General features: G+C 44.9%; 1 protein-coding gene across 1 annotated transcript in view; it reads right to left on the reverse strand.

Moving 5' to 3' along the window:
• LOC126426515 (uncharacterized) overlaps positions 1-12,553 on the reverse strand; it is a 167,917-nt gene that overhangs the window by 18,940 nt on the left and 136,424 nt on the right. Inside the window, exons 4-5 of the mRNA XM_050088420.1 lie at positions 8,958-9,119; positions 1,843-2,079 (exon numbers count right to left, since the gene is read on the reverse strand). Coding sequence (XP_049944377.1) covers positions 1,843-2,079; positions 8,958-9,119 — 399 coding nt within the window. The remainder of the gene's footprint in view (positions 1-1,842; positions 2,080-8,957; positions 9,120-12,553) is intronic.

Genomic DNA, 12,553 nt, shown 5'->3' on the forward strand with positions numbered 1-12,553 from the left:
CAGGTCACACAAATCAAACTTGACCTAGAGGAATCATATAATGATCCAACTCATTGACTTATTAAATGAAAATGACAAATGAAAGAAAGAAAAATGTTACTGCAGCATTATATTTAGCAAGTCTGTGTCTTAAATGAATATTTTTTCTTGAATTAACTGTCTCCTCGCATGGGGAACTACTACTGGACAGATTTGGTAATCACTGAAAGGAAGTAAGGAAGATGAATACTTGCCAGAATCTGGCACGAATGGGAAACCCAGCTGCCATACCTATCTTACACAGCATACCAAACAACATATTCCAGCAGGATAATGCGCGCCATTGCGCTGCAGCTCAGCCCATTGACACCTTTATGGTTGTAGTGGACCTAGACTGGTCTGTCCAGTCCCCTATTTTGTCTCCCTTAGAAAATGTCTGGGATGCAGCAGAAAGACATATGCTTACACTCCATATTCCATCCAGCATCCTTCATCAACTGAAACAGTATCTGCTTCAGCCATGGCTAGAAATTTCTCAAGATGACATTCAGTGGTTGTAGACTTCCAGCCCAGAGTGAATACAGGAGGACCTTCATGCCCTTGGGGCTCATGTCTCAAAGAGTGAGGTCTATGGTCCCATCAGGGAAGGGCGAGGAAGGAAGTTGGGTGTGGCCTTTCAAAGCAACCACCTCGGCATTTGCCTGAAGTGATTTAGGGAAATCGTGAGAAGCGTAAATCAGGATGGCCAGATGGGGGTTTAACTGATGTCCTCCTGAATGCGAGTCCAGTGTGCTAACGACTGCACCACCTCGCTCGGTGGGATGGTAGAATAAGAATGGAAGATCAAGAAAGAACTATTTGGATTAGAAAGAGTTTTAGACAGGTATGTAGTATTTGGACTACCGTTCATCTATACATGAAGCAAATAATGACGAAAACAGACGGAAGTTTGAGGAGTGGGATTAAAATTTAGGGTGAAAGGATATCAACGATAATTTTCGCTAATGATAATGATATCCCTACTGGAAATGAGGAAGAATGACAACACTTTTTGAAAGGAATCAACGGTCTCATGAGTACTAAGTACTGGCAGTAGGCCGACAAAAGACTAAAGTGATAAGGAGTACCAGGAATCAGCTTAGGGATACTTAATACGCAAATTTTGTGCCATGAAGCAGATGAAGTAAAGGAGTTCTGCTAGTTTGGACGGAAAATAAGACAAAATGGACGATATAGGGAGGGCATAAATAACAGACTAGCACAGCTGATAAAGGCATTCCTGATCAAAAGAAGCTTACTGGTATCAAAAATCGGCCTTATCTTGGAGAAAAAATTTCGGGGAATGTGCATCTGGACACAGCATTGTGTGGAAGCGGATCATGGACTGTGGTAATAACGGAACAGAATTGAATCGAAGCGTTCGGCGTGAGGTACTAAGAAGGATGTTGATATTGTAAGAAGTGAGAGGTTCTTTGCAGAATCGCTGAGGAGCGAAACATGCAGAAAAGACTGACAAGAAGGCAGGAGAAGATGGGAGGATATTTACCCATATTACCACATCGGGCAATAACTACCACGACACCTGAGGGAGCTGTAGAGGGGAACTCTATAGGGAAAAACAGAGATTGGAACTTATCCAACAAATAACTGAGAATGTAGGATGCTAGTGTTCCACTGAGATGAATAGGTTTGACAGGAGGGGATACTGCCAGGCCACATCAAGCAAGTCAGAAGATTAATTTCAAAATAAGTGAGGAAGATCAGCCTGAAGTTTGATATATATCGGACTGGAGTCTCGTGGTATAAAGATTTCCGTTCCTATCAGCATGACGTACCCAGCACAGCACGCTGCTACAGACTCACCTTGAAGAAGGGCATGTACTCCTGGAGAGTGCTGTCGACGAGGGTGTCTCGGCAGTAGGAGAGGACTGTGCTGATCCTGATGTCCTTACTCCTGGTGATGATGTCCTTCAGTGCAGACACAGGGTAGCCTGTGATCCCAATGAACCGTGCCTTGCCCGCCTCCACCGCCTCCTTAACCACAGGCAGGGTCTCGTTTATTACCATTTCCGAATCTGGAGCAAACTCCAAATCGTGCACCTGCAAACGGGAATGCACAGATGCTGCTAAATGTTTATATGAACAGTGCTAACCATTAAAAGTGCAACACCACAAAGAGGCATGCAACAGCCACCAAACTGACATTGTGTGCTATGCAGTCCAGTCACACTGATGTGACCAGAACCTACAGGGTGTTTCAAAAATGACCGGTATATTTGAAACGGCAATCAAAACTAAACGAGCAGCGATAGAAATACACCGTTTGTTGCAATATGCTTGGGACAACAGTACATTTTCTGGCGGACAAACTTTCGAAATTACAGCAGTTACAATTTTCAACAACAGATGGCGCTGCAAGTGATGTGAAAGATATAGAAGACAACGCAGTCTGTGGGTGCGCCATTCTGTACGTTGTCTTTCTGCTGTATGCGTGTGCTGTTCACAACGTGCAAGTGTGCTGTGGACAACATGGTTTATTCCTTAGAACAGAGGATTTTTCTGGTGTTGGAATTCCACCGCCTAGAACACAGTGTTGTTGCAACAAGACGACGTTTTCAACGGAGGCTTAATGTAACCAAAGGACCAAAAAGCGATACAATAAAGGATCTGTTTGAAAAATATCAACGGACTGGGAACGTGACGGATGAACGTGCTGGAAAGGTAGGGCGGCCGCGTACGGCAACCACAGAGGGCAACGCGCAGCTAGTGCAGCAGGTGATCCAACAGCGGCCTCGGGTTTCCATTCGCCATGTTGCAGCTGCAGTCCAAATGACGCCAACGTCCACGTATCATCTCGTGCGCCAGAGTTTACACCTCTATCCGTACAAAATTCAAACGCGGCAACCCCTCAGCGCCGCTACCGTTGCTGCACGAGAGACATTCGCTAACGATATAGTGCACAGGATTGATGACGGCGATATGCATGTGGGCAGCATTTGGTTTACTGACGAAGCTTATTTTTACCTGGACGGCTTCGTCAATAAACAGAACTGGCGCATATGGGGAACCGAAAAGCCCCATGTTGCAGTCCCATCGTCCCTGCATCCTCAAAAAGTACTGGTCTGGGCCGCCATTTCTTCCAAAGGAATCATTGGCCCATTTTTCAGATCCGAAACGATTACTGCATCACGCTATCTGGACATTCTTCGTGAATTTGTGGTGGTACAAACTGCCTTAGACGACACTGCGAACACCTCGTGGTTTATGCAAGATGGTGCCCGGCCACATCGCACGGCCGACGTCTTTAATTTCCTGAATGAATATTTCGATGATCATGTGATTGCTTTGGGCTATCCGAAACATACAGGAGGCGGCGTGGATTGGCCTCCCTATTCGCCAGACATGAACCCCTGTGACTTCTTTCTGTGGGGACACTTGAAAGACCAGGTGTACCGCCAGAATCCAGAAACAATTGAACAGCTGAAGCAGTACATCTCATCTGCATGTGAAGCCATTCCGCCAGACACGTTGTCAAAGGTTTCGGGTAATTTCATTCAGAGACTACGCCATATTATTGCTACGCATGGTGGATATGTGGAAAATATCGTACTATAGAGTTTCCCAGACCGCAGCGCCATCTGTTGTTGAAAATTGTAACTACTGTAATTTCGAAAGTTTGTCTGCCTGAAAATGTACTGTTGTCCCAAGCATATTGCAACAAACGGTGTATTTCTATTGCTGCTCGTTTAGTTTTTATTGCCGTTTCAAATATACCGGTCATTTTTGAAACACCCTGTATGTTCAATGTGAACATGCAATAACCACTCAAAGTCAACAGGGGACAGACTACAGTGGTGGATATATAAAGAGGGGGGAGGGGGGGAATGGGAAGGACACAGGTAAACACTGTAGCAATTGTCGTATAGTGGAAACAGAATTATATACCCAACATCCAAAAGGGTATGACCATTAGCTTATGGGCCTAGAATGGAACCATCTCTGAATGGCTACATTTGTAGGCTGTTGGCATGCTGCTATGGGTAAAATATACTGGTGCCGAGGCAACTGTGGCGCACCACAGGCCATATATGACAAGGGCGAACGACCAATGTGGATCATGATGTTTGGCTTGTGGGGCATTCAACTGTGCGGTCATCAGTGCCAATACAATGTTCCAATTTCTACACAGTCCAATTCTGCCACTGTCACTAATGATGACGATGATGATGAAATGATGAGGTCAACACAAACACCCAGTCCCCGGGCAGAGATAATCCCCAACCCAGCCGGGAATCGAACACGAGACCTTGTGATCCAGAGGCAGCAATGCTAGCCACCAGACCACGAGATGCACATGGACCAATGTGGAGATGTGTTCAGGTGAAGAAATGAGAAGCTGTTAAGCAACTGATAGCCCAGAGGCAAACAAAAGTGTCACCTCCACAACAACCATTCAGAATATGTTGCTGCGTAAAGACCTATGCAGCAGGTGCCTAGTCCATGTACCCACGCTGACTGCAATACACTGGCGATGAAAGCTGGAATTTGCTCACGAATACATCAACAGGACGTCCACTGAATGACGACAGGTGGACTTTTCAGATGAATCAAGTTTTAGGTTCCATTGGGTGGATAGCTGTTGGTATATAATGCGTGAGACATATGAAAGCAAACATTCTGCCACAGGCGGGAGCAGTATGATATGCGGGTTGTTTTCATGGAATTTCCTGGACGGTCTTGTTATTCTGGAAGTCACAATCGATCAAGACAAGTATACATCTATTCTTAGAGCACATGTACGCAGTTTGTTTTTCCTCAACACCATCTACCAACCAGACCACGCATTGTGTCACACAGCTCACAGCATATCTGCAGGTCTGAAGAGCACCAGGATGAGTTTAAATTGGCATGGATCCACATGCTTGTTGGTACCTTCCAGAACCTCACTGACTCGCTTCCTACTAATCCCACATTGCAGAGGGTGGTTATTTAGGTTTTGGACAAGTGCTCACATTTATGTGACTGTACAGTGTGTATTTTGAGGTATGTGAATGATTAGCATTTCAGTACAACTGTGTAACAGAGAATTATGGTTGTTTATATCGTCTTCTGTCTATATACACATACACTATGTGGCTGAAAATGACTTACAAGTTCGTGGCGCCTTCCATCGGTAATACTGGAATTAAGTATGGTATTTGCCCACCCATAGGCTTGACGACAGCTTCCACTCTCGCAGGCATACGTTCAAACAGGTGCTGGAAGGTTTCTTGGGGAATGTCAGCCCATTCTTCACGGAGTGCTACACTGAGGAACGGTATCAATGTCGGCCAGTTAGGCCTGGAAACAAGTCGGCGTTCCAAAACATCCCAAACGTGTTCTATACGAATCAGGTCAGGAGTCTTATGCAGGTAAGCCCATTACAGGGATATTGTAGTCTAACTACTCCGCCATAGGCCGTGCATTATGGACAGGTGCTAGATTGGATAGAAAGATGCAATCGCCAACCACGAATTGCCATTCAACGGTGGAAAGCAAAAAGGTGGCTAAAACATCAGTGCAGGCCTGTGCTGTGATAGTGCCACGCAAAACAACAAGGGGTGCCAGCCCCCTCCATGAAAAACACGACCACACCATAACACCACCGCCTCCGAATTTTACTGTTGACACTAAACAGGCTGGCATATGACGTTCACCGGGCATTCGCCATATCCACACCCTGCCATCGGATCGCCACATGGTGTACCGTGATTCGTCACTCCACACAACGTTTTTCCACTGTTCAATCGTCCAATGTTTACGCTCCTTACACCAAGCAAGGCGTCGTTTGGCATTTACCGGCGTCATGTGTGGCTTATGAGCAGCTGCTCGACCATGAAATTCAGGTTTTCTCAACTCCCACCTAACTGTCATACTACTTGCACTGGATCCTGATGAAGTTTGGAATTCTTGTGTGATGGTCTGGATAGATGTCTGCCTATTACACATTATGTCCCTCTTCAACTGTCGGTGGTCCCTGTCAGTCAGTCAACAGACAAGGTCAGCCTGAACGCTTTTGTGCTGACGTGTCCCTTCACGTTTCCACTACACTATCACATAGGAAACAGTGGGCCTAGAGATGTTCAGGAGTGTGGAAATCTCGAGTGCAGACGAATGACACAAATGACACCCAATCACCTGACTACGTTTGATGTCCGTGCATTCCGTGGAGCGCCCCATTCTGCTCTCTCGCGATGTCTAATGACGAATGAGGTCACTGATGTGAGTACATGGCAGTATGGGGCAACACAATGCACCTAATATGAAAAACGTATGTTTCCGGGGGTTTCTGGATACTTTTGATCAAATAGTGCATTAATTAAAGTTTGACACCTTAGTTTCTGGCTGTACATACAAGTTAATCTCAGGAACTGCTGTAGGGTTTTTGATGTGGTTTTCTCTACCAAATAGACTGATTCATGAGGAAGGTTTATTCGTGTTGGATACAGTATGGTCCATTCAAGTACCCAGCTACCATGAAAATGACACTGTTGCCATCTAGTGGTGATAGGCGTATGACTGCCTGACAGTAGCACCAAACCGGCGCGAGCTACCTCTGTAGCAAGGCTGATGTGTGCTACCGCCAACTTCCTAAATGACCTTGGATTCAGGACGTATTGGATATTAAACTGACAAGAACAAATTGCATAGTGTAGAGCTAATGTTTACGTGGTGTGAAGGGAAATGTGGGGAAAGTTTAAATAGAAAATGTAGTAGCTCGCACCAGACTGCCACTGCAGTCAGCCAGAACGGGTGGTGCAGTAGGTTTCAGACACCAACACTGCCATGAGATATCATGCAAAACACCAATTTAACATTGAACAGAAAACATTTTTGCCTCCTGAGGATGTTCGTGCCATGTAGTTCTCAGTTATGTTAAAGTGAAGATAATCAGTTACACAACAATGTTCTCTGAATTTTATTTGTATCTGAACACATCAACGCTACCACAGACAAGTTATCTAGTTGTAGATACTTACTATAGCTCCCTCCATGTGAAGCGAGGGTGGGTCACTAGTTTTGTATATAACGACAGATTAACAGCGGGATTTCTCATTGGTAAATCTTTGTTTGTTTGCGAGAAGATACTGTTATGTCTCATCTAAAAAGGAGAAACATCGTCAAGCACGTACTGACCTGTTGAGAGTGTTTTTGACCAATTTGCAACATTTTTTACGGCCAGAATGCGATTTTCAATCCGCAGCGGAGTGTGTGCTGACATGAAACTTCCTGGCAGACTAAAACTGTGTGCCAGAACGAGAATCGATCTCAGGATCTTTGCCTTTCGCGGCCAAGTGCTCTACCAACTTACCTATCCAAGGACGACTCACGACCCATCCTCACAGCTTCAGTGCTGTCAGTACCTCGTCTCCTACCTTCCAAACTTCACAGAAGCTCTTTGCGAATCTTACAGAAATAGCGCTCATGGAAGAAAGGCTGTTGCGGGGACATGGCTTAGCCACAGCCTGGGGGATGTTTCCAGAAAGAGGTTTTCACTCTGCAGCGGAGTGTGCGCTGGTATTAAACGTCGTGGCATATTAAAACACAGTGAGCGTTCGACGGTTGCCCTGGCCAACACGCCGGATTACTCACCCAGAGGTTGCTGAGAGACTGGCCCGCCACCACTCGACAGCCACCATGACTGGTGGACTCTGACACTGAGACGAAGGAGTGGGGAATGACGTACCCATATGGGTTATCAGACTCACTTCTCTCTATTGTTCACAGTTTTTATGATCATGATGCACCCATTTTTCTTTCATTATCAATGACACATAACTTTTTAAGTCTACCCAACTTTCTTACCTTTTTTTGTCACTGGGCGTTGCTTCTCACTATCTCAATCTAAGTTGTATATTTTCGCTGTACTCATAGTGTACATATGTAAGCTTCGTTTTTCATTTCCTGTAACTTAACATGCCAAAACAGGTCGTGGAATGAACAAAGTTCATATCAACAACTAGGGTGGCCTTTCATTTATTGGTATATGATGAAGGACGCAGTTGAGATTAAATTACCGAATGACTTTATAAATGGAGACAGGTTTTTTTTTCTTTTTAATTAATTCTGTGTGGAATCTTGCTCTATACCTGGTCAGACAAAAGAGGATGAGGTTAGTGCTATTTACTGCCCTGTTGATGTTTTACTATCTATAACGGTTGCCATTGGCTGTCTTTGGTCATGTTATTGTGTGTATTTACTCCGTGTGTAGTCTCTTGTTTCCTGGCTGTTGGCCCTCCCATTAAGTTTTTAAATTGATTTGCACGGCTCTCTCTCTCTCTCTCTCGCTTTTTCTTCCTTGAAAATGAGTGGCTTTTCACATGTCAGAATATCGGCTGCCTTGGTAACCGCTTCCAGGCCACATTCCCATAAGTTGTTTGAACAAGTAGTCATTTCATATTCAATGCTAATCGCTTGATGGAAGAACAGTAAGGGCGTAAATGACACAGATATCATGCACCCAGCCATCTGCCCATACATCGCACCTATCCACCAATTCACACACCCATCCATCCACCACCCATACATGCGTCAATACACCCGCCAATCGCAGTGTGGCGTAGCCTCATTGTCTGAGATGCCTTGCCACAGTTGGCATGGCTCCCCATGTCGGTCTTTCGAATCCTCCCTCAGGCATGGGTGTGCGTATTGTCCTTAGTGTAAGTTAGTTTAAGTTAGATTAAGTAGTGTGCAAGCCTAGGGACCGATGAGCTCAGCAGTTTGGTCCCATGGGAACTTACCACAATTTTCCAAAAATATCCACTAATCCACACACCCACCCAACCACACACTGATCCATCCATTGATCAGTCCATCCATCCATTCCATGCATACATACATCCATCTACCAACCCATCCCCTGCCCGTCCACCCACCCTATCTATTCATTCATCCATTCATCTGGTAACACATATGAATTGTACAGAAAGGTTGCTCACCTGCAAAATGTCGACATAGTCCAGCTGCAATAGCTTGAGGCTCTTCTCGATGCTCTGCCGGGTCTTGCTCGCTGAAAAGTCGAACATGTGGTGAGGATGCAGTTCATAGCGGCCCACCTTGGTCCCTATGTAGTATGCCTGGTGGGGGATTTCCTTCAGGGCCTGAAAAGGCACCACTCAGTGAGGGAGTCAGCAACAAAAACATACCACATGGAATGTACCACGTGGAAATGATACAAAACTTAATGGCATAACATGAGGCTTCTGGATCTATATCTATACCCATGTCTGTGTCTACATCCACATCTACATCTGCACCTGGCCCTTCACCAACATCTACATCTCTGTTTACATTTACATCTACATTTATATACATGTAACGACATCTATATCTATCTCTGCATGCAAAACATATCAGACATGGAAAATACCTTCAGACTTAAACATGAATTTAACAATCCGGATTCCAAAGCAGGCACCTTCTGATAGATGTATGTATTACCGAGCCATCAGTTTTGGGAACTTACTTCTGCAAACTACTGATACGAATAATTCACAGGTAAAAAGCAGAAATCGATCTCAGGGATGATTGGTTTGGGTTACAGAGAAATGTAGGAACACGCAACGCAGTACTGACCCTACGACTCATCTTAGAAGATGGGCTAAAAAAAGGCAAACCTATCTTTATAAAATTTGTACACTTAGAGAACGTTTTTAAAAATTTAAGATGAGCACAATGTTCGAGATTCTGAAGGTAAGAGATATAAACGAAAGATTATCTACAACTTCTACATTAATCAATGGCAGTTATAGGTGTAAAAGCACATGTTAGGGAAATAGTAGTTAAGAAGGTAGCGAGACAAGATTGTTGCCTATCCCTGGTGTTATTCAGTCTGTATGTTGAGCAGGCTGCGAAGGAGCCCAAAGAAAGATTTGGAGAAGGAATTAAAACTTCAGGGGGAAGAAAAAAGCCTTGATGTTACCGACGACATTTAAGTTCTGAAGCAGACGGTAAATGATTTGGAAGGGGAGTTAGTCGGAATGATTTGTGTGTTGAAAAGGGGTTATAAGATGAACATCAACAAAATAAAAATAAAGATAACGGAGAAAAGTAAAATTACGTGATGCTGAGAGCGTTACATTAGAAAATGAGTCATCAAAACTAGTAGACGACTTTCGCTTTTTGGGGAGCAGAATAGTTCACGAAGGGCGAAGTAAAGAGGGCAGATTGGCAATAGCATAAAACAAACGTTTCGCGATAAGAGAAATTTGTTGTTGTTGTTGTGGTTTTCAGTCCTAAGACTGCTTTGCTGCTGCTCTACGCGCTACTTTATCTTGTGCAAGTGCCTTCATCTCTAAATAACTATTGCAACCTCATCCTTTTGAATCTGCTTAGGGTATTCATCTCTTGGTCCCCCTCTACAACTTTTATTTCCCACAGTTCCCTCCAAGATTACTATAAATTTATAATCCCTTGACATCTAAGAATGTGTCCTATCGATTGATCCATTGTTTTAGCCAAATTATGCTACAAATTTCCTTTCCCTCAATTTTGTACAGTGCCTCCTCATTAGTTACTCTATATACCTATCTCATCTTCAGCATTCTTCTGTAGCACCACATCCAAAAGCTTGTACTCCCTTCTTGTGTGAACCTTTATTGTTCATGTATCTCTTCCATTCTAGGCTACACCGCAGAGGAACATGTTCAGAAAGGACATCATAACGCTTAAATTTATATTCGATGTTAACAAATTTGTCTTCTTCGGAAACGCTTTTATTGCTATTGTCAGTCTATATTTTACATCCTTCCTACTTCGTCCACCATCAGTTACTTTACTGCCCAGGGAGCAGAACTAATCTACCACTTTTAATGTATCATTTCCTAGTCTATTTCCCTCAGTATCGGCTGACGACTTTCCATTACACTCGTTTTACGTTTGTCGATATTCCTCTTGTTTTCTCTTTTATTGATCTTTACTAAAGTGCTAGCATGGACATGACAGTACGAAACAAACGAATATCATGGGCCAGGTAAAGAGAGTGGTGAACGGTGGTAGTATGTACACTACTGGCCATTAAAATTGCTACACCAAGAAGAAAAGCAGATGATAAACGGGTATACATTGCACAAATATATTATACTAGAACTGACATGTGATTACATATTCACGCAATTTGGGTGCATAGATCCTGAGAAATCAGTACCCAGAACAACAACCTCTGGCCGTAATAACGGCCTTGATACTCCTGGGCATTGAGTCAAACAGAGCTCGGATGGCGTGTACACGTACAGCTGCCGATGCAGCTTCAACACGATACCACAGTTCATCGAGAGTAGCGACTGGCGTACTGTGACGAGCCAGTTGCCCTGCCACCATTGACCAGACGTTTTCAATTGGTGAGAGATCTGGAGAATGTGCTGGTCGGGGCAAGAGTCGAACATTTTCTGTATCCAGAAAGGCCCGTACAGGACATGCAACATGTGGTCGTGCATTATCCTGTTGAAATGTAGGGTTTCGCAGGGATCGAATGAGGGGTAGAGCCACGGGCCGTAACACATCTGAAATGTAACGTCCACTGTTCAAAGCCGTCAATGCGAAGAAGAAGTGACCGAGACGTGTAACCAATGGCACCCCATACCATCAAGCCGGGTGATACGCCAGTATGGCGATGACGAATACACGCTTCCAATGTGCGTTCACCGCGATGTCGCCAAACACAGATGCGGCCATCGTGATGGTGTAAACAGAACCTGGATTCATTCGAAAAAGATGACATTTTGCCATTCGTGCACCCAGGTTTGTCGTTGAGTACACCATCGCAGACGGTCCTGTCTGTGAAGCAGCGTCAAGGGTAACCGCAGCCACGGTCTTCGAGCTGATAGTCCGTGCTGCTGCAGATGTCGTCGAACTGTTCGTGCAGATGGCTGTTGTCTTGCAAACGTCCCCGTCTGTTGCCTAAGGGATCGAGACGTGGCTGCACGATCCGTTACAGCCATGCGGATAAGATGCCTGTCATCTCGACTGCTAGTGATAAGAGGCCGTTGGGATCCAGCACGGCGTTCCGTATTACCTTCCTGAACCCACTGATTCCATATTCTGCTAACAGTCATTGGATCGCGACCAACACGAGCAGCAATGTCGCGGTACGATAAACCGCAATCGCGATAGGCTACAATCTGACCTCTTACAAAGTCTGAAACGTGATGGTACGCATTTCTCCTCCTTACACGAGGCATCACAACAACGTTTCACCAGGCAACGCCGGTCAACTGTTGTTTGTGTATGAGAAATCCGTTAGCACAGAGCGGCGAAATTTGGCGTTAACGGGCTGTGGCAGCAGGGGACCGACAAGAGTGCCTTTGCTAACAGCGCGACATCACCTGCTGGGCCTCTCCTGGGCTCGTGACCGTATCGGTTTGTACCCTAGGCTGGAAAACGGTAGCCTTGTCACGTGAGCCCCTATTTCAGTTGGTATTTAGAGGGAGACAGAGACTGGAATACATCCAGCAAATAATTGAGAGCGTAGGCTGGAAGTGCTACTTTGAAATGAAGAGGTTGGCATAGGAGAGGAATTCGTGGTGGGCCAGATCAA

This window comes from Schistocerca serialis, chromosome 11 (assembly GCF_023864345.2).
Source record: "Schistocerca serialis cubense isolate TAMUIC-IGC-003099 chromosome 11, iqSchSeri2.2, whole genome shotgun sequence".
Classification (NCBI taxonomy): Eukaryota; Metazoa; Arthropoda; class Insecta; order Orthoptera; family Acrididae; genus Schistocerca; species Schistocerca serialis.